General features: G+C 38.2%; 1 protein-coding gene across 2 annotated transcripts in view; it reads left to right on the forward strand.

Moving 5' to 3' along the window:
• The window catches only part of cltca (clathrin, heavy chain a (Hc)), a 72,369-nt gene that overhangs the window by 17,328 nt on the left and 33,416 nt on the right, over positions 1 to 21,625 (forward strand). For both annotated transcript variants that reach the window (XM_066651222.1, XM_066651223.1), the window contains exons 2-13: positions 2,639 to 2,846; positions 8,107 to 8,375; positions 8,616 to 8,777; positions 9,396 to 9,509; positions 10,415 to 10,588; positions 14,381 to 14,578; positions 14,709 to 14,909; positions 19,343 to 19,495; positions 19,642 to 19,764; positions 20,047 to 20,184; positions 20,336 to 20,500; positions 20,826 to 21,006. In XM_066651222.1, the coding sequence (XP_066507319.1) occupies positions 2,639 to 2,846; positions 8,107 to 8,375; positions 8,616 to 8,777; positions 9,396 to 9,509; positions 10,415 to 10,588; positions 14,381 to 14,578; positions 14,709 to 14,909; positions 19,343 to 19,495; positions 19,642 to 19,764; positions 20,047 to 20,184; positions 20,336 to 20,500; positions 20,826 to 21,006 (2,086 nt within the window). The remainder of the gene's footprint in view (positions 1 to 2,638; positions 2,847 to 8,106; positions 8,376 to 8,615; positions 8,778 to 9,395; positions 9,510 to 10,414; positions 10,589 to 14,380; positions 14,579 to 14,708; positions 14,910 to 19,342; positions 19,496 to 19,641; positions 19,765 to 20,046; positions 20,185 to 20,335; positions 20,501 to 20,825; positions 21,007 to 21,625) is intronic.

Consider the following 21,625-nt stretch of genomic DNA (forward strand, 5'->3'; position numbering starts at 1 on the left):
ACGACGTTGGTCTTACACTAACCCACATTGGATAGATCCCTGGATAGAAGACTGTTGGAACAAAAAAAAAATTATGGTATGGTGTAGTATATGGGGTACAAAGATAGTGGGGCCATTCTTCATCAATGGAAACCTCAAGGCCACTGGATATGCGAAATTGCTACATGATGATGTTTTATCATCATGTATCTTTTATGCCCTGAAGCTGGCACGTTTCCTGAGTTATTCCAACAAGATGGTGCACCACCACATTATGGGTGTCAGGGCAGAGCATTCCTAAATGACCAGTTTCCTGGAAAGTGGATTGGTCATCGTGGGCCAGTTGAATGGCCCCCAAGGTCTCCCATATTTGGGGTTATCTGAAGGCAATCGTCTATGCTGTGAAGATATGAGATGTGCAGAACCTGAAACTACAGGTACTGGAAGCCTGTGCTAGCATTTCTCCTGCGCTGTTGCTATCAGTGTGTGAAGAGTGGGAGAAGAGGGTTGCATTGACAATCCAAAACAATGGGCAGCACTTTGAACACATTTTATAAGCGGTCAGAAACATGTAAATAACTCATGAAAGAATAAGGTTACGTTATACCCAAGCACACCATTGTTTTTCTTGTGAAATTCCCAATAAGTTTTATATGTCACATGACCCTCTTCCAATTGGAAAAAACACAAGTTGGATCCAAAATGGCTGACTTCAAAATGGCCACCATGGTCACCACCCATCTTGAAAAGTTTTCCCCCTCCCATATACTAATGTGCCACAAACAGGAAGTTAGTATCACCAACCATTCCCACTTTATTAAGGTGTATCCATATAAATGGCCCACCCTGTACATTAGCTGACACTAGTTGATGGCTAGTACCCATATCACTGTGCTGTTTAGTAAAAACCTGTGAGGTAGTGTCAAATCATTCACTAATCTCCTTAGATTCAGTTTCACTATAATAATGCACTATAGTGAATAATATAGGGAGCCATTTTGGACACAGGGTTTGATTCGGACCAGTACCAGCACCAGTACAAAACGATGCACGGAAATGCATATAGGCAGATATACAGGTCAGAATGCATTTTGTTTGGTGCATCTGTGGCTGAGACTTGCCCTTAGTAAAATCAGCGCTGCTTTTAGGGAAGTTTACCATGGAAATTAACCCAGGTTCGAATTAGGACTTGAAGTGCAGATATTGAATCTCCAAAATGCATATGAGATGCGTCTTTACCGCGCTTTGTCTCTTTACAGCCACAGCCTCTCACATATCAGGGGGAAACAGCAAAACCAATCCTGTTAGCCGTGTGGGCTCGGGAGGCAGAACTCGGACTACAGAACGAGATCTTATCTGTTTGTACGAAATACGTTGACTAGACTGACAGAGAATTGTAATTTTCACCCAAAATGATTACGAAGGACAGTTCAGTAGTCACTGGATTGGCATAGAGACATGTCCATACTGCCTCTACCCAAATCTATGCCCTTGGCCAGACCACATATGCTTTACTGCTGTAGTTTTTATTACACCACTTCATTTAGAGAAGAACAGAAAGTATAGTTAAACACTGGGCTGCTATCAGAAGAAATGTTGGATGCAATATTAGACCAGTCTAGCCTGAAATACAACAGAAATGTAGAGCTGTTACTGTTAAAAACTTATTTATTTAATATGCTAATTAAAACCTTAAAGCCTTTTTATTAAAGCCTTCACTATTTAAAATATTGGACTTTACCCTACTGTGCAAATTTGTCAAGATGGAATATGGCTCCTGGTAATGCAAACTCTAAGAATTGTTAACTGGCTTTGCAATATGAAAATTGAACACCACTGGGTTTTGCATGAGCTATTTTGATAAGAAAAGGCCTGTTGACCAACATTCGTATTAATTAAACAACATACCTTTTATACTTTTCGGTATTCTGAATTTCAAGTAAAATTCAGGTTGACAAAGAACGTGGCACAATAGGGCAGTAGAGCTGTCTGAGAGCACCCTCTCTTGTGTAGCATTACAGCAGGTTCTGATTATAGTAATATGATACACATGTAAATGGTGCCAAGTTCTCTTTATTTAAATTAAAAATGAGTAATTTTGAGCATGGCTCCAGTGAATGAGAGCAGTGGAGAAAAAAAAAAGCCCATTGACTTACGCTGAACACTGCCACTTAAACAAAACAGATGTAGGTTTTTTTTTCTTTTTTTCTTTTCCTAGTGATTTTCATTTGTTTTCAAAATAGAAAGCGAAAAATTGGCCAACTTTTTCGTAACTCTTTACTCAAAATTAAGCTCATGAAAGGAAACAGAACCTGTTCTCCATTGGTCAAAAACATGTAGGCTGCCTACAGTGGTTTTTAAGCAGGGGCATTGTTGCTAGGTTACATGTATTTTGAGGAGTAATACCTGCCATTGTCATTCAAGACTAGCATTCCTGGAAATAGGTCAGCCAATCATATTGCATTAACTCTGTTAAAATTGTAGTAAGAATTTGTGAAAGATTACGAGTGAGTAAATTTTATTGCCCTCATCTTGCATATTATGAAGGACTAGAAGATAAGGCAGTAGTCTAAAAAAACACCAGATTTCTTCTCTAGTGCGAATCCTTCATAAATATTATAAAATAATTACCTGTATCTGTTCCTTTTTTTTAAAACAGCTTCAAAATTTGGGCATCAACCCAGCCAACATTGGATTCAGCACCCTGACAATGGAGTCAGATAAATTCATCTGCATACGGGAGAAGGTTGGGGAGCAGGCTCAGGTAGTGATTATTGACATGGCAGACCCAAATAGCCCTATTCGTCGACCCATCACTGCTGACAGCGCAATCATGAACCCAGCCAGCAAAGTCATTGCCCTTAAAGGTACAATTTGTTCATTATAAATTATTCTTTTATATTTTTACATATATTTAATAGATGATGTTCTAATCTACAGGTAATAGGTTTAGCTTCATGAGTTCTTTATTTATTATTAAAACCTAAAATAGAAAATTTACTACTTGGTATCACAGTTTCTAAAAATATTGTATTATGCGTAGGCTTCATAGTCCATCCATTCTGGCATATGTAGTTATGATTTTATTTATTCATTTTTCCCCATGCCATTTGTGGTATGATATTTTACAGTGTTTTGCTATGCATAATTGCTTTGTGTTTTTTTTTTTTTTTTTTTTTTAATGCTTTCTTATGTGTATGCAGACGGTGAGTCAATATTTAAGTACTTTGTCTTGTGGCAGTTAGAATCCTGTTTTCAAAATTGGAGATTTTACTTTTGGTGTTTTAACTGTTATTTTTTATATAATTTATAATAATTAATAATATTATTTTAGTAAAATACTACAAATTATATATATTACAATATCCCAAAGCAAGGTTTTGACAGGATATATGCATGGCAGCTCTTTTGTGCTGACAGAATAGATTACTACTGAAATATTTAGGTAGAAATGCCTCAATGTATTAATTTATTTTTTATTGCTTGTCAGTAATATTATCAGTTTCACATTTTCTTTAATATATTATGTATAAGAATTGGGCAAGAATATTAGTGTTGAAACTCAGGCTTATTTTAAAGGGCTTGTAACCTTTTTTTTATTACCCAGTTCTGTTTTAGGTAGTACTTGTTCTAGATAGGTGCATGTGCTTGACTATGGAAAAATATTTGGCCTGCTTGAGACAAACAGGATTTGACTTTCACAATTATCACGGTGTGAATGTGCGCATCATATTAATTTCTTAAGGCGTTCAATTGGTACAATATCAGTTGGGGCTTTTAATGCATTGTATGTCTTTTTTTCCCCTTCTTTCTTGAATGAATATGTTCATTTAAAAAATGTGTTGCTTGCTAATGTGCCCCTCACCTTCACACTTTTTATTTTTTATTTTATTTTTTTCCCCCCTCCTCTCTCTTTAGCGTTATGTGCCTATTGGAGTAGTTATGGTGGTTAAGGAAGTATTATTGTTTTGTGGTAGGGTGTAGATGTTTCTAATCTAAAGGATAATTAATTTTAGTTTATATACAAACCCTTCTATATACAAAGAAAAGTCTTTTTCTTGAAGGGAATTGCATACAAATTCTTTTAAATAGAGCATGCATCACTTCACTTTATTTGTGCAGAGGCAGTTTGAACATAAAATGTTTGTGGTTAAAGCAAAGTAAAAACCACCTCCTTCATAAAGGTTTTTATAAAACCAGTGAATGTTGGTATTAAACTATACAAACCAATCAGGTGACTGATAGCTTATAGAGGGATAAATGTTTATGAAACAGCACTATTAGAAGAACCAACTAGGATGTGGTAGATGGATGCATAGATAGATAAATTGATCCTGAAGGAAATTTAGCAGCCAAAAAAGATCACAGTAGAATTCACACATTTCTGTCATGAATATTAGCCTGCATGTCTTGCTATAATTGTAGTAGCTTAGGGGTTGGGATTTGTAGTACATTGTCTAGTAGTACATAGTCTTTAAAGTACAAATAGACCTAGACAATATTTACTGACCTCTATCCTACAGTACATCTCTTTCCTTAACTCTGCTTGTTGAAAGTCGCATGTCATGTGATCATCAAGTGATTACTGGAATCATATACTCACATGGCTAAAACATGTTAATCCGCTTCAGTCTGTGTGTGAAATCATGACAATTTCTACCATTGAACACTTTGACTTGCACAACTAAGCACTGATATAAGATCTTGCTTAGGCTGCCTGCTGGTTTCAGATGAATCACAAACTGCAACTGTGCAAAGTCTGCTGATAATTTAAAGACATTCACACTTAACTCTTTGACCAATTTTAAGTGTTTGAAAATAGGCCTGTGTCAATCATAAATGTTTAGTTGGTAGGCTTCGTCATATTTGTCTATATTGATAATTTAAATATATTTTGCTTCTACTGAAGTACAACCTCTGGCAAACGTTATATAGTCACCATTCTTGGAGGGTGTTCTTTAAATTGTTTTATTAAAAATGTAATTTAAAAATATAAATCACAGAGGCATGGCAAAAATCTCTCTCTCTATATGTATATATGTGTGTGTGTGTGTGTGTGTGTGTGTATATATATATATATAATATATACACTTTTTTTTTTTCAAAATTCCAACTTTTGGCATTAAGAAACAATTTAAAAAAGAAAGAATATATGGCTAATGGCAGTCTCTTTGCTTTTATTTATATTTATTTATTAGATCAAACGTATTTTTCATCAATTCGGTTCCATCTTTCTCTTATTGCTGTTGCCAGATCAGCTTTGCAGGTTGGAGCCTTGTTATTGACCATTTTCTTCAATTTCCACCAGAGATTTTCAACTGCACGGCCTTGCGTGAAGGCCTTGACATTATATGTCTAGAAAAGCTATCATGTCCTTTGCCTTATGGCAAGATGCATTATCATCTTGAAAGTCATCGTCAGACCTCATTTGAATTGATGGAATAAGAAAAGTGTCAATCTGCAGCTTTTCATGGTGTGAGTCCTTTTTTTTTATAACTGAAGACTAATTAGCAAATTTTAATTAAATATATTTATCTGATGCAGGTGTTTGTTTTATATCTGCAAATTACAGTGTGATTCCATTTTGTTTGACTCTACTAAAAAAAAAAAAAAAAAAGTAAAAATACAAACAAACTTTTTTTTTTTTTTTAATTGTTTCTTAATGCCAGAAGGTTGGAATTTTGAAAGACGATAGTTGTGTGGCATGTTTAAACAGTTGAAAGGACATCCTCCAAGAGTGATGAATGCATCATTTTTGCCAGGGGTTGTGTATTGCAGAGGTGGGGGCTTGGGTCACTTGAATATTTTTATTATTGTTTTTTTTTTTTTAAGGACTTGAGGCTTGCTAGAACACTGATAAAAGACTCGTCTTGACTTTGACTTATTTATTTATTTTGTAATTGGGGTGATATTTGTTTTGTGTGTAAACCTGGCAACCCATCAGAACAGACCAGCAGAGACCAATAAATCTCTTTTCATGGATGCGGCTACTCCAAAAACAGTGAAGTTTGTATTTATGCAGTATTTAGGTACAATAAGAGTAGCTGGGAAAGCAACATGCAAGGTTTAAAATCAGCGACACAACCATAAAACATCATGTCATTTGTCACATCAAAACCCACAATGAGAGGCAAGTGGCTGTGTCTTTTAAGCTAGCGTTAATCATTGACTAATCAAACATTTAGCAAAAAGATAATGTAAATTTTAAGTGTCAGATTTGGCTTTTAATAACGTTTGACGAAAAGAGTAAAATGAGGGTGGCACGGTGGCGCAGCAGGTAGTGTCGCAGTCACACAGTTCCAGGAACCTGGAGGTTGTGGGTTCCCGCTTCTGGTGACTGTCTGTGAGGAGTTGGTGTGTTCTCCCCGTGTCCCCGTGTCCGCGTGGGTTTCCTCCGGGTGTTCCGGTTTCCTCCCACAGTCCAAAAACACATGTTGGTAGGTGGATTGGCGACTCGAAAGTGTCCGTGAATGTGTGTGTGTCTGTGTTGCCCTGTAAGGGACTGGCGCCCTCTCCGGGGTGTATTCCCGCCTTGCGCCCAATGGTTCCAGGTAGGCTCTGGACCCACCGCGACCCTGAATTGGATAAGTGGTTACAGATAATGAATGAATTAAGTAAAATGGCAGAATCATGATTTGGGGCTTCTGGTATGCTGTTAACGTTATGAGAAGAATTTATAATTGAGTCCTAGTAAGCAAATGTTAGTGATATATATATGATATATAGTGATATATATATATATATTTTTTTTGGCTGTAGTTCCAGGGTTAATGTGTAATGTGATTCTGAAATGGTCTGTGAACAAAAAAAATGTATTTCCATTCATAGTGGTAAACAGTTTAGTTTAACTTTTACTAAATCAACATAGCTAGATGTATGTATTAATAAATTAATTTGATTTAATCTTTTTAAACTGGACTTAAGGGCATAACAATTTGAATGACTTGGGACTTGGTTAAGACTTGAGATTTGCTTAAGGCTTGCACATGTGACTTACTCCCACCTCTGGTAAAGTGAAACATTGTTTGCTCTTGATACTTCACTTCTAACTGACAGAAGTTTGAGGTTAAACCGGATGGATCTTTAAGCTAATATAACACCAATATGATGTCAAATGTAGTTTTTATAAGACACGCATGACTAAATGGTTTGTGCTTTCTTTTAATGTGAGCTCCAATTTAGATCTGGCTTGTTGTGACAACATATTATCTAAGCTAATATTTTATAGAAAATGATTTCAGCTCAAAAATTTCTGTCAGCCTTCATGTTGCAATTTTAACAGGCCTATTTAAAATGCTTAATTTGAATCGTTAAAATCATCATTTATCACTTGTGAATAAATGCCTGTGTGCCTGTTTAAATAGTGTGTCGGGACTAACACAGGTGAGTGGATTAGTTTACTATTTCCCTTTGTTTTACAAATTTTACACAATCCAGCCCAGTATATGAAACATGGGGTTATTTTAAAATGAAATCTATTTTGACATTTCTAGACTTCATCCAGTCCCACTGAGAGATTCTGAGATATATAATAAAAAAAAAAATTTCCCTCTTTTTTCTTTGTCTCTTCTTTAACTGCCAAGTGTCATCTTCATCATGGTGGGCTTGCCTGACTCCATTGTTATTAGTAGAGCCCTTGCAGGGAAGAAACATATATAACTGACATCTCAATTTTTTTTTTAGTAACACTGATTGAGCACAGATGAGCTGATTTGCTCATATTCGGAGGAGGATATGAACAGTTTTTCAGCATGAGAATGACACACACACATTGTAGACAGATAACTATTTAACAAAGGATACTTTATTATACCTTTATTACTATTAAAATTAACTTTTAAATAATTTTAGTGATTGCTTTATTTTAAACAGAGGGCATCAGACAATGTCATTTTAGGTTTAAGAGGTCCCCCCCACCCCCCGAAAAAACTTGCCTATTCTTCTTCTTCTTTGCAAGGGCTCTGTATTCTGTAATCTGTATTCCTGCTTTAATTTAGTCTTAATTCTATCTTTTAATTTTCTATTGAAATTGTGTCTTAATTTAAAGAAGATTGATACTGATGCTTGTGGTGTAATTTGCTTTTACATCTGTCAGAATCATACATGTCCTATTTTTCCCAATTATAGCTGCCAAAACTCTTCAGATTTTTAACATCGAGATGAAAAGTAAAATGAAGGCCCACACCATGACAGATGATGTCACTTTCTGGAAGTGGATCTCCCTGAACACGGTTGCCTTGGTGACTGATAATGCTGTCTACCATTGGAGTATGGAGGGAGACTCGCAACCAGTCAAAGTGTTTGATCGCCATTCCAGTCTAGCAGGCTGCCAAATCATCAACTACCGCACTGATGCCAAGCAGAAATGGCTCCTCCTTATTGGCATCTCAGCTCAGGTGCCTTCATCAACCATTCTACACTTTTTAGTACTACTTCAATTCCTGAGTGACTAAATACTAATGCATTTCAAATATTATTGTCTAGTATCAGATTACTTAAACCATGTGGTAGACATCCAGTTTAGCCTGTACCATTGTAGCTTTAAATGCTGAACTGTAAATTTAGCTAAATGTTAAAAAGTAGATTGTAAGTTGTTAAAATACTGATGCTTCCTTTGCCCATGCTTTGTGTTGCAGCAAAACCGAGTTGTAGGGGCGATGCAACTGTACTCTGTCGACAGGAAAGTGTCTCAGCCGATTGAAGGCCACGCTGCCAGCTTTGCGCAGTTCAAAATGGAGGGAAACTCAGAAGAGTCAACTCTTTTCTGCTTTGCCGTCCGGGGCCAGGCTGGTGGAAAGGCATGTCTACACATACCTAGTGTCAAATAATAATTTAATTAATATTGAAATATTGATCACAGTGTCTGTGATGGATCGGTGCCCCTGTCAGGGTGTGTTCCCTCCTAGCACCCAGTAATTCCGGGTAGGCTTCAGACCCACCTCGCCACTGAACTGGATAAGCAGTTACACACAATGAATGATTGAATAACCACAGTGTATTAATTAAGTTTAGGCATAATGCATATTAGTTTATTTAAATTCTATGGCACATTTTATGATTTAACAGCTTATTAAAAACGTTGCTGAAACTCTTAGACCTTTATGACTGATTTTAATTGTAATAGTAATTCTATTTATCTAACAATGTTTTTTTTATATAAGCAGACAGCTCGATACTTTACAAAGAACAGGAACTAAGAATGGAACAACTCTTAAATACTTATTTTAAGCAGGGCCCTTAAAATCATTGTAAAATAAGTCGCATACCAGTAAAACACATTGGTATCACAAATATCTTTTTCTAACATTTTGCCTTTGTCTCTGCTCATGTAAAAATGTCTATAAACTCTTCAGTTAGGTCATTGAACTAAAAAAAAAAAAAGCAGTATGAATAACAGCATTTTATTTATGTTCTAGCTTCATATAATTGAAGTGGGAACTCCCCCAACTGGTAATCAGCCCTTTCCAAAGAAAGCTGTTGATGTGTTCTTTCCTCCTGAAGCTCAGAATGACTTCCCAGTGGCCATGCAGGTTTGTTTATAATTTTATACACTGAATGATAGTTAGGAACACCTACCTTTCAGCTACATCCATTGTCAATTTTATCTGGTCCACTGACCATACAGGAGCACTTTTTTATGATTCTCGAATTACAGATTCCACCTGTTTCTATGTATATTTTCTGCAAGCTCTTTTCCCTCTGAGGCTTTCTGTGTTCTGGTTTTGAAATAGATAGATTGATAAATATGTAATTACTTTACTTACTTTCTCTTGTTCTTTATGTGAATTTTATTGTGATGTATTTGTTGCTACCGGCTGGTAAATTTACTTCATGTTTGATGAAGTAAATTTAACAGCTGGTTGCAACAAACATCACAGTAAAATTCACGTTAGCAAGGTTATCACCATAATAGGACATAGTAAAGCAGATCAAGCTATAGCAATATACTAAAATAAAATAAAATGTAAGGGAAGACACATACAAGGACAAAGAATAAAATCTAAACATAAGGGAAACTATTTATGCACAGGCAAAGAACAGTGCAATGTTACAACTGTGCAAGAAGGTGAAAAAAGGTACTTAGTTTGTATGTGCACTTTAAACAATTTGAACAATGTACACCTGGCTAATAGAGCCATAATATAATATCCATATGATTCTATATATAATTCTTTGAGGCTAGGACCCAAAATAAAAGCTGGAATTTTTTTGTTGCCAACCCCTGGCAAAACTGATGGAATAACCACTTTTGCAGGATGTTCTTTCACTTGTTTAATTTTGTAGAAATTTATTTTTACATCAAGTAGAGGGGAAAAAAATTATGGTATCACTCAATTCTGAGGAAGTGTGATGATTCCATAATATTCTGCCATGGGATTTATATCACAAAAATGTGTTTAGTAGCCTTGAAACTTTACATCTGTCTTTTAAACAGATCAGCCCCAAACAAGACGTTGTGTTCCTCATCACCAAATATGGCTATATCCATCTGTATGACCTGGAGACAGGCACCTGCATTTACATGAACAGAATCAGTGGGGAAACTATTTTTGTTACGGCATCTCATGAAGCCTCTTCTGGAATTATTGGTGTCAACAGAAAAGGACAGGTATATATTTCATCACATTCACTTGACAAATTTGTTGGACTCGTGGTAGTGTTCATAATCCTCCCTTAGGTAACACTCAAACACAGTTTTTATTGTTTCTGGGGACTGTCCAACGATAGAAGACAACCCTTTGTGTCAGGTTTACACAAACATTGCAGAGGCATACATGACTGTCCCTCTGCACCAACTGGGATTATATTTCCTGGGATTATATGGTTCCTCTGCTACTGAAGGTAAGAGACACTGCTTTCAGATCTGGTGATACTGAGGCCTACAGCTAAGCCAGGCCCAACATGAAAAGCAGCATTAGGAAAGCCAAATACACCTGTCCATTGTGAAGAACTTTCACAGCTCTCACCCTGCTACCCAGTTACCCAGCCTGCAGAGCATCTCTGTTTGACTTTTAGCTTTACACAATAACCGCTGAGATCTCTTTATCATTTAAAACCACAACACAAGAGTATTTTTATTTTTTTTCCTTTCCTCTCCCCCACTCTGTATTTTGAGGCATCATGAACTCCATTACATATAGTACTGTTTTATCAATCAGATGTTTATAGAGTTGGAGTTCATCAAATGCCATAAAAATAATTCAAATATTAATATAATGTTCCGTTTTTCCATAATTCATCATTTTTAATATTGTATTGAAAAGCTAAGCTTGTGACATAAAGGCTTGGATTTTAGAGATTCATGTAGGGCCCTAAATGCTGCTGTGGCATTTTAGGATCTGATATCTGAACAGTGCCAGATATCATGTGATTTTTACTGTGTGTGGCACTGAACAACAGCCTCAGTCTTTTCTGCTTCAGTAAAGGAGTCTAATGCCAAACCTAAGCCAATAATGTTCAACAAAACTTGAGCACGTCATTCTGCACTATGGTATTATCTTTTAGTCCTCCCCCACCACTTCCACGCTGCCAAGCTTACTACAATGTTTGTGTCTGTAATTACACAGGCACAGAATCACAAGGTCTAGCTTGTTTATTAGGGAGATCCTTAGCCCTGCACATTGCTTATTTTGACTGTGCATAAAGCTATAATAATGAGGTGTGCATTTATGTTTTAGTTTATTTTATTCAGGTGTCATATCTGTGTACTATGAAATAACATTAAATCATTTCAAAATACATTTTTGCCAGACCGTCTGCCAGGCCAGCCTAGAAGTGGCATTTTTCCTTACTGACTGATTCTGAAGGTAGAAATGCCTTGAGTAGGAACGATATTTCACCTGCTGTTAGTTTAGCCAGATTTTACAAGATGGTGTTACTAAACTCTCTGTTGTTTGTTCAGTCATATTTCACATAGTGCTTTTCCAGCAACGAGGTACCAGAACATTCCAGTTCATTAACAAAATTTGTAACCATTTGTTCCCTGCTGGAACCAGAGAATAGTAGGTTCTTCAGTGCAAACCGTGGCGTTGTCCATGGGCATGTCGCGGTTCAGTAGCTCAAAGAGCTCAGAGCCTCAGTGTTATCGCCCAGTAGAACTGGACATGGTCATTTACTGCTCAATGTTTTCAAACTTTTCAACGTTTACTGGGCAAAGTAAATAATAGGAAATAAAATAGGAACGCGTTCCATTTGTGTGTGCTTCTGGGGATGTGTTTCTCCACTGTTCACAAGCTCAGCAGGACAGCTCAGGACTCTGCAAAATTTACACACGTGTTATATCTCACAGAGAGAGGAGGACTCCTGAATTTGTCTTATTTCCCATGAGTGTTTGTCTTTATGTGAAATATTGTAATGGGAAGTGGTGAGGAGATATTTTGTGGCATTGGTGTGATTTATAAAACTCCATATAGCTGCACACAGCCACATTCATATGCTTTAACTGTTACTGTAAATAAATAAGTAATTGTAATTCTTAAAATCAACAATGTTCTTTGGTGCATTTTCATTTCAGCCTTTATTAGTCCTGCCATTCATATTTTCTGTACAATATTGGCTTTACAGTTTTTGAAATGCCCGAAACACCTATGTGACAATGGCTATATGGTTTTCCTTTGTCACAAGGGATGGAGCAAAGCCCAACAGAGAATAATTAATTTTACAGGTATACACTTAATGTTGTGTCTAAACATGACATTGATATAATTGAAAAACATGACTGCTCAGAAAGGCTTAGTATGTACTAGGGAACATTTTAAGTTTGGTCTATTAGAAATTCTTGTATTAGAAAAATACTCTTGTATATTTCAATGATCAAAAATATATCTGTACAGTAGTTTTTCTTACATTGAACCCCCTACTAAAAGTGAATTGTTTTGCATTTAAATAAAAGTACACACATAAATAAAACAAATTGTTATAAAATTTGATATTTCATGATTCACTTTGCTATTTCCTAACGAATCCTAATATAGAAATATCAGAGAATCATAGATCAGAGATTTAGCCTGCTAGTGCTATGTCATATACACTGTCATGTTAGTCATTCTGGGAATGTAATTTCATGGGAGAAAAGTTTAAAAGCAAAAAGAAAAAAGTTTGAGAACTTTAATTATTGCTTTGTCTCACAGTAGTCTCTGAATCTTCTCCCATAACTGATAATTACACACCTGCATTACATTGACCTTCATATTGTTACTCCAAAACAACAATTTTAGAAAACCTATTATTTTTGTATTTTGTCATTGTTTTTAAAGAATGCTCAAGTTATTCCCAGAGTAATGTGTGTGCTTAAGAAAGTTGAATGCAGTGTCCTTTCCATGTTAGTAATAGAAATCAGATATTCATAAATCAATTGCCTCTAAACACTTCTAAATGATTAACGGAGCAGTGTTAGAATACATTTGTTACAGGGCAGAAGTCAGCAACACTAAATATAATCTCAGTACCGTTACCTCTTCTGCCTTCCTGTCCAAGAATCAGAAATTTAGTTTTGTCCTCCCAGCAAAATGTGTTCTCACGTCAGTGACGTGGTTACTTTTAAAAGAAACAGTCACTTGCACAAAGGTCATCTTGGGTGCCTCCATTTTTCTTTCTCAGACAAGGCAGCTAACTTTTAAGCCTGAACATAGGGCATCACAAGTAGCATAAACATATTTGGATATCAGTCACAACATCCGGACAACTCTCCGTAACAAAATGTAAGTTATTATCTAGGCAAAGTGTAGACAAGATAAATTCTGTTAAGTATGATCTTATCTGTTTTTTCCAGATGCTTGAAGGCGGGGGTGAAAAACATGTACTTGAAGGTTGTTTTGACTGGAAATTATATTGATGAATGGATGTGCACAGGAATGTGTACCTGTTTTTTGGAAGGAAGTTCTTCAGAACTTTAGAATTCAGAATTATTCTGACTGTTATCTCATAATTAAACTGACCTATATTTTCAGAATTATTCTGACTAAAATTGGGCACAGTGTTGCAGAAGGTAGTTTTGCTGTCATACAGCTCCAGGGTCCTGGGATTGTGGGTTTGAGCCCCACTCGGGGTGACGGTGAAGAGTTTGTGTTTTCCCTGTCCTGTGCACCTGTGTCCGTGCGGGTTTCCTCCAGGTGCTTCTGTTTCCTCCCATAGTCCAAAAACAAGTTGGTAGGTGGATTGGCTACTCATAAGTGTCCATAGGTGTGTGTGTTGCCCTGAGAAGGACTGATGCCCCCACCTTGCGCCCAGTCATTCCACTTAGGCTCAGCAACCCTGGAGTTGATAAACAGTTACAGACAATCAATGAATGAATGAATTCTGAACAAACTCCCCCCACCACCACCACCACCACCACCAAACTCTAAAACTGTCATAATATTTGTGCAGTTTCTCATCCCACTTTTGTGTCCGTGTTCCTCAGGTGTTGTCAGTATGTGTTGAAGAGGAGAACATCATCCCCTACATCACGAATGTACTGCAAAACCCTGACCTGGCCCTGCGGATGGCTGTGAGGAACAACCTGGCTGGAGCAGAGGAGCTGTTTGCACGCAAGTTCAACAACCTCTTTGCTGGAGGCAACTACTCTGAGGCTGCCAAAGTGGCTGCTAATGCTCCAAAGGTAAGAGAGATCGTGTGAGTGTGTGTGAGAGAGAAAGAGAAATGCACTGCTGGAAAAAAATAGTTTCTTGCCTGTCTGAGTCAGTATCTTGCTCTGACCCACTTCTGTGTTATGTTTTTATTTACGTTAGGGGATACTGCGTACACCGGATACCATTAGGCGGTTCCAGAGTGTGCCTGCCCAGCCAGGCCAGACCTCTCCACTGCTACAGTATTTTGGAATCCTGCTGGACCAGGGCCAGCTCAACAAATTTGAGTCTCTGGAGCTGTGCAGGCCTGTCCTACAGCAGGGTCGCAAGCAGCTGCTAGAGAAATGGCTCAAAGAGGACAAGGTATGAAATGAGAGCGTGAGAAATAAGATTGGAGTGGAGATTAGGATCAGAGTACCCACGCCCAACCCGGAGGCCCTTCCTGTGGGTGTTAGAGAGCATACTGGAGTGCAATAAATATTGTGTGGGAATGTTATTCAAGATGTTTGTGCTATTTTAAATATAAAGTAGTGTGTTTGCCTTTGTGAGGAATATTTAGAATTTTACCCTTTTATAGTTTAATGCAGTGGTTCTAAAACGGTGGTATGCGTACCACTAGTAGTACATGAAGCAACAAGTGGTGGTATGCCAGGTAAAAATGACTACTTAATTAAATTAATTCATAACTGAAAATCTGAAACTAAAATATTTTCATGTGTAAGCTACATAATGTTTCATGGTTTCATAATTAGTTTGTGTTTATATAAAAAAATAAAAAATACAGCATGGCCTGCACAGAAACAATATTCAGTACGTCTGTAAGAGAAGGGCTGGGGCAGCATTTCTTATTTCCAGGGAGGGAATGCGAGCCTTCGGCCATATCGTCCTGCTAACCTTGACTGCAAGTCTGTAGAAGTGCTGACAGGGTGCCGTCTTCTTGGGACATCCATTTCTCATCCTGTTTGACATCCCCCATTATATGGTACTTGGCCTTCAATTTGGAGATGGTACTAGGGCTTATGCCAAATAATACCGCAACTTGATGTTGCGGAACGCCAGCTTGAAGTTGCCCTATCACATGGGCCCTGTGCAGATCAGTTAAACATGGCATGCCGATTCTGGGAACCTTACAAATGTGGAGCAGTTAAAAGGGGAATTAACAGGCTTTAAGACTTTAAAGATTAAACAGTGTCAACAATTCCCACTTCATTAAAGAGATTAAACAAGTGTTAGCTCTACAAATAGTACAGGTGAAAACTCCGTTTTCTTACGCTGGGTTTGGCTTGGGGCTTGTGACATGACGCAGCCCTTTCCACGTGCTGCTGATTGGCCCCTGCCCAACGAAACTCTCTTCTCATTTCAAGTTGGAGAAATCCAAATTTTTGTGTGAATGCAGTGGCAGAGTGAAGCGGTGCATCCCTCTCTATAGAAAAACAATGGCATCACCAGTGCAAAGCCGCATATCATGTGAAAGCGCCCTTATAAGTAAAGTACTTTCCTGGACTACTGCAACTTGGGGAGATCGAGTTCCAGAATCTCTTATCTATGTGCAGTTTGAGAAGCTTTTAAATGAGGTTTTTGATCCTTGACAGTAAATATCCTGGAGAGATTTTGTTAAAACTTAAGGAAGATAATACCCCAGCAGCAGACCATGATCTGCAGTTCTGTATCTTAGCAACTGAAACGGGATGGCATGACAGTGCACTTAAAACAGTTTACAGACAGAGTCTCAATGACACCCTCAACTTGGAAATGGCCTGTAAGGACACATCACTGGACTTGCCACAGCTTGTTCAGTCATCTATTACTCTGGGCAACCTCATTAGATCCAGACACCGTCAACCACCCACTTCTGTTGTTTCATCCAATCAGCATCTACCCACACTACCCTCCACAACCATGTTGGAAAAAGCAGATGCGCTCTCGTTAGTATGACCTGGATGACAAACCACATAGTCAAGAATCCATAATTTCCCAGACCTGTATTGTGGCTCCTGTAACATGTGTATTGATGGGTATGAATGAGATGATCAACACCCAGAATCATGATCCAGTACCTCCTGCTGGATTCTAGACGTCGTGATACTTGGTGGATTGGGAAGGTTACGGTCCTGAAGAACGCTTCTGTGTCTGCTGATGACATTCTTGATCCCTCGCTCATCTGAGTTCCATGTTTCCCATCCTGATCGAGGGGTTGGCCTCACCGTAGGCCTCTGGAGGGGCATTGTCACAAGCACTTCCCATTTTGGACACCAGAGGTCCTCCTCCCACAGGCACTGAAGGGTTACTATGACTACAACATTGACCTCACCTTCATCTCATAATTTCCCTAGGTTTAAAACCAACTCCATTCCCTCTGTTCCCTGCAAAGTATTTTCAGTTCAGCTGCAACTCCAAGCCTCGTTCTCTGTCTAGTCCTTGTGGGTTTTTTTTTTTTTGCCTGGCTTCCTTTTTGGATTTGATCTTGTTTTTCTCTGGCTCTCTACCTGACTTTTTTGTGCCTGTTTTCCCCATTGTGCCTATTAAAGTTTTGCTCATGGATCCTAACCTTCTTCAGCACCTGCTTTGCCATTGTTCAAGAAGGCTACTGACATGCACTGACAGTCCTGATGGCACTTGGCTTAATAAATGTCTCGCAAGAAATGTTTTATCTGATTGACTACAGTTGAAAAGGATTTACAAGTGCATACTGGTCCCCCAGACTCTGCATTCCTTACTTTGATTTCAGAAAGTTGGCCACTCTTTTGTGTGTGTGTGTGCTCCCTTTTCATGTACACCAGTTTGGAATAGTTGGATTCCAAGAGATTCCTCACTCCTCACAGACAGTCACTCGGAGTGGGACTTGAACACAAAACCTCTAGGTCCCTGGAGCTGTGTGACTGCAACACTGCATGCTGCACCACTGTGCCCTTATTATTAACTTAATTTTATGAGTTGCAAAAAAAAGAAAAAAACATTGATATTGGCATATTGACCGTTTTCCTGACTGCAGTACAGCAAGAGAACCATATTGAAATGAAGTATTTGAGCACTGACTCGATGGCTGACCTGTAGAAGCTCACCAGCAGCTGTTGTGGAAGTCACGCCCTCTTCAAGCACCTCAGGAAGTAAAGTCTCTTGAGTCCTTTCTTGACGTTTGGTGTGGTATTGATGGTCCAGGTCAGGTCATGACTGATGACGCCAAGGTACTTGAAGCTAGGTTTGCAGTCCAGCCTGCTGCAGGGAGATGTTAAACAGGTTCCTAAGCACTTCTGTCAGCTCTAGTTGTAAGTACTCAGTCAGGTCCGGTGGCCTTGTTGGGGTTGATATTCTGCAAAGTCCGTCTTACTTGGTGATGCCTCAGTACCAGTTGTGAGGGTCCTGCTTAAGCCCATCTGTTGTGAAGGCTTCACAATCAAACCTGGCGAAGAACCAGTTCAGGTCTTCGTGGAGGGATGAGCTTTGTGCCAGTTACTGTCTGCTGTTGCAATTTGTGATGTTTTTAATGTCCTGCCACATGGAGTTTGAGCTGTTAAAATACTCTTTTGTAGCAGTGCCTTGCTTTCCTGATGGCTTTAATCAATTTATACCTTGCTGTTCTGTAGGCCTCTGCATCACCTACTTGGAAGGCAGCATCCCAGGCCTTCAGCAGCCTAATCACTGCACCATTCATCCATTTATTATGGTTTGGGAGTGTCTGTACACGGGCTGTGCCATATTGTATTGTCATAATTTTTAAAACAATATAAAAAAAATCTATATGGTAATATTAGTGATATTCAGACTCATTTACGTAATGACATCATTCAGTTTCCTATAATATGACATATGTTCTTTACATGAGTCATTTCACCATAGTGAAGTACAGTAGAAAGTGTCTCTGAGGTTGAGGAATTTGCTCCAAAAAAGTGGAGAGGCTTGTGGAGGTGGATTGGTTATAAAATATCAGGCAATAAATCATGGTATTAGAAATGAAAGAAGCTTTTAATATTATGTTAAATATATTTAATTTAATATCACTCATTGATTTTGTTTCAATAGTCTATTTTTGAAAATAATACAAGTGTCTTTCAGTGTTTTGTCGTATCACCAAGAATATCATTATCGCCAAAATACCCTGCAATATTGTGATATTATCTTAGGGCCATATCACCCACCCCTAGTCTGTACTGTCCTCTGTATGGTGACATTTGTTCATACAGACGGTCATATAGTCAGTACGGATGAGGTGTAGGAAGAACAGCTGCTACTCCTGTTTGAGTAAAGCCTCAGTCTGAGTTCATTGATCTTGTTGACAATGGATTGTGCGTTTACTACAAACAGGCTGGGCAAGGCTGGTTGGTCCGGTGAGCTCCTTAGCCTAGCATGGATGTTGACCCATTTACCCCTTTTTTTCCTCTCCCATCTTCGCCTATGCTGCTTGCTGTTCCGGCTTATTATCCAGTCTGGCACTCATGTGCGGAGCAGCTCCTCCGGCATATCAGATGGTGGGGGTGGAAGGTGCTTTGTATTTCGAATATTTAAAAGGATGCAATCTGTTGTAAGTTATGTGGACCAATCATGGTTGAAGGGAAACGCTCACAGTACAAAAAGACAGAAGAAACATGACAAATACAAGTAACACAAAAACAGCCACTAATGCGAGATCTCCGAGCCACTGTCTCTGTCTGCACTGCCATGCTGGGTCTGATTCACTCAACACCCAAATATTGGCATCGGCTATTAAACACATTGGTTCACCACTAATGTATAAAATCTATATGTATGTGTGTATGTATATTTATTTATTTATTTAATGTGTGTGTCTGTGTCCATAGCTGGAATGTTCTGAGGAGCTGGGGGACTTGGTGAAATCTGTAGATCCGACGCTGGCACTCAGCGTGTACCTGAGAGCCAACGTCCCCAACAAAGTCATCCAGTGTTTTGCTGAAACTGGCCAATTCCCTAAGATTGTTCTATATGCCAAAAAGGTAAGCTAGGTACTTTAACATTTTTATTTATCTTTTTAGTCTTAGTTTATTATTAGTCTTAACACGATTTTGTTCAGTTTTATCACGTTATGTTGCGTGCTGATGTCACTGATGACATTTATAGTGCTTTTTAAACTTTTCCTTAGGTGGGTTACACTCCAGACTGGATCTTCCTGCTGAGGAATGTGATGAGGATCAGTCCAGATCAGGGCCTGCAGTTTGCACAGATGCTGGTACAAGATGAGGAACCATTGGCTGACATTACACAGGTTAGAGAATAACTGTTGTAAAGGCTATTGTGTCAAAGGAAGTCAAAAATTATGGGTACAGACACAGGAAGATGTGTGTTTATAGGTTTGATGAATCACTTAAGTTTTGATTTAGCGGTCTATTATACATATAATTATAAATGAGATTATATTACTTTTCTGATTATATCATGCAGGTGTCAAGTGTAATGCATGTTACACTTGTAAGTTGTGCATGTTTTGCTTACCGCTACTATGACATCATCATCATCATCATTGCTCTCTCGTGTGTTTATACTTCAGATTGTGGATGTGTTTATGGAGTACAACTTGATTCAGCAGTGCACCTCTTTCCTTTTGGATGCCCTCAAAAACAACCGCCCCTCAGAGGGACCACTGCAGACACGTCTGCTTGAAATGAACCTCATGCATGCACCTCAGGTCTGTATGTACAAAAATATAATTCCATTTTGGCCCCTTGCAAACATGTGAACCTGAATATTCATCAATTCAATTTTGTGAGACAGCATGTGTATTCCTGACCAACATTCAACCTGCAATGATCATGACAAAAGTTTGGTGCCCTCTGTAGGTTGCTGATGCTATCTTGGGAAATCAGATGTTCACAAATTATGACCGTGCCCATATTGCCCAGCTGTGTGAGAAAGCAGGACTTCTACAGAGAGCACTGGAACACTACACAGACTTGTATGACATCAAACGTGCTGTTGTACACACTCACCTGCTCAACCCAGAGGTATACACTCCCACAAATACATGCATCATCTGTAGCACTGTTTGTTGTTATGTAATATAACAGTGTGTTATATTAGTATTAAGTGTGAGATTAATTTAATAGCTTGTTTTACTGCTAAATTAAATGCAAAATTAAAATTGGACTCTATAAAAATCCATGGAAATTCTGGATGAATAATGAGCCTTCCAAAATATTTGGGTTGGACAAGGTGAAATATCATGTACCTATTAATACATTCATAGTTTTTTAAAGAATAAATGTAATGTTAATGAGAACAAGAATATTCTCTCAACCTCTCGCTCTTTCACTCTCTCACTTTCTATAGTGGTTGGTGAACTTCTTTGGGTCTCTGTCAGTGGAGGATTCTGTAGAGTGTCTGAGAGCCATGTTGTCTGCCAACATCAGACAGAATCTTCAGATCTGCGTGCAAGTGGCATCAAAATATCATGAACAGCTCACCACTCAGGCCCTCACTGAACTCTTTGAGTCCTTTAAGAGCTTTGAGGGTAAGAGGATAGAGCCCTCACATTGTGAAATATACATTTTTAAACAAGATATATAAAATAATGCTGTCAAAACGAACACATCTTGGTCCATTATACTGGACTTTCTCTCTCTGCCATAAGCATCTGGAGGTTCTTGGACAATAAATAGGTTCCCAGATATTGAAAAGCATGAATCGGGATGAGGATGTTGCTCTATTCTGCTCAATAGGTCGGTAATATTGACTTATATTTGCTGTAAATGGAACTGACTCTAAATTTGGGAGAGGGCTAACTGCATGAAAGTTAACACAGACCATGTTGTACAGATCTACAAAACTGAACTAGTAAATAATGAGTAATTCAGACAGTGAATACAGTCTTACAGACAAGTTAAACTTAAGCCATGTACAAACAGTCATTTGTTTTCCATCAAACATACTGATTTATGTACATTGTATGGTAAAGGTCCCCTCAACACCCTTCCTGTAAAGCAGTTAGTGCCTATTTTGCTAAGTAAGAGTGCTAAGTGAGGGATGGGGTGGTGAGTGACAGGCTGTGGTCAGAGTAGGCCATGCAGAAGTGGGCCAAAGTGTTGGCAGAATTTTTCTGCTTTTTATTAATTTTTTTTTAACGTAAATGT

This window comes from Hoplias malabaricus, chromosome 18 (genome assembly GCF_029633855.1).
Source record: "Hoplias malabaricus isolate fHopMal1 chromosome 18, fHopMal1.hap1, whole genome shotgun sequence".
Lineage (NCBI taxonomy): Eukaryota > Metazoa > Chordata > Actinopteri > Characiformes > Erythrinidae > Hoplias > Hoplias malabaricus.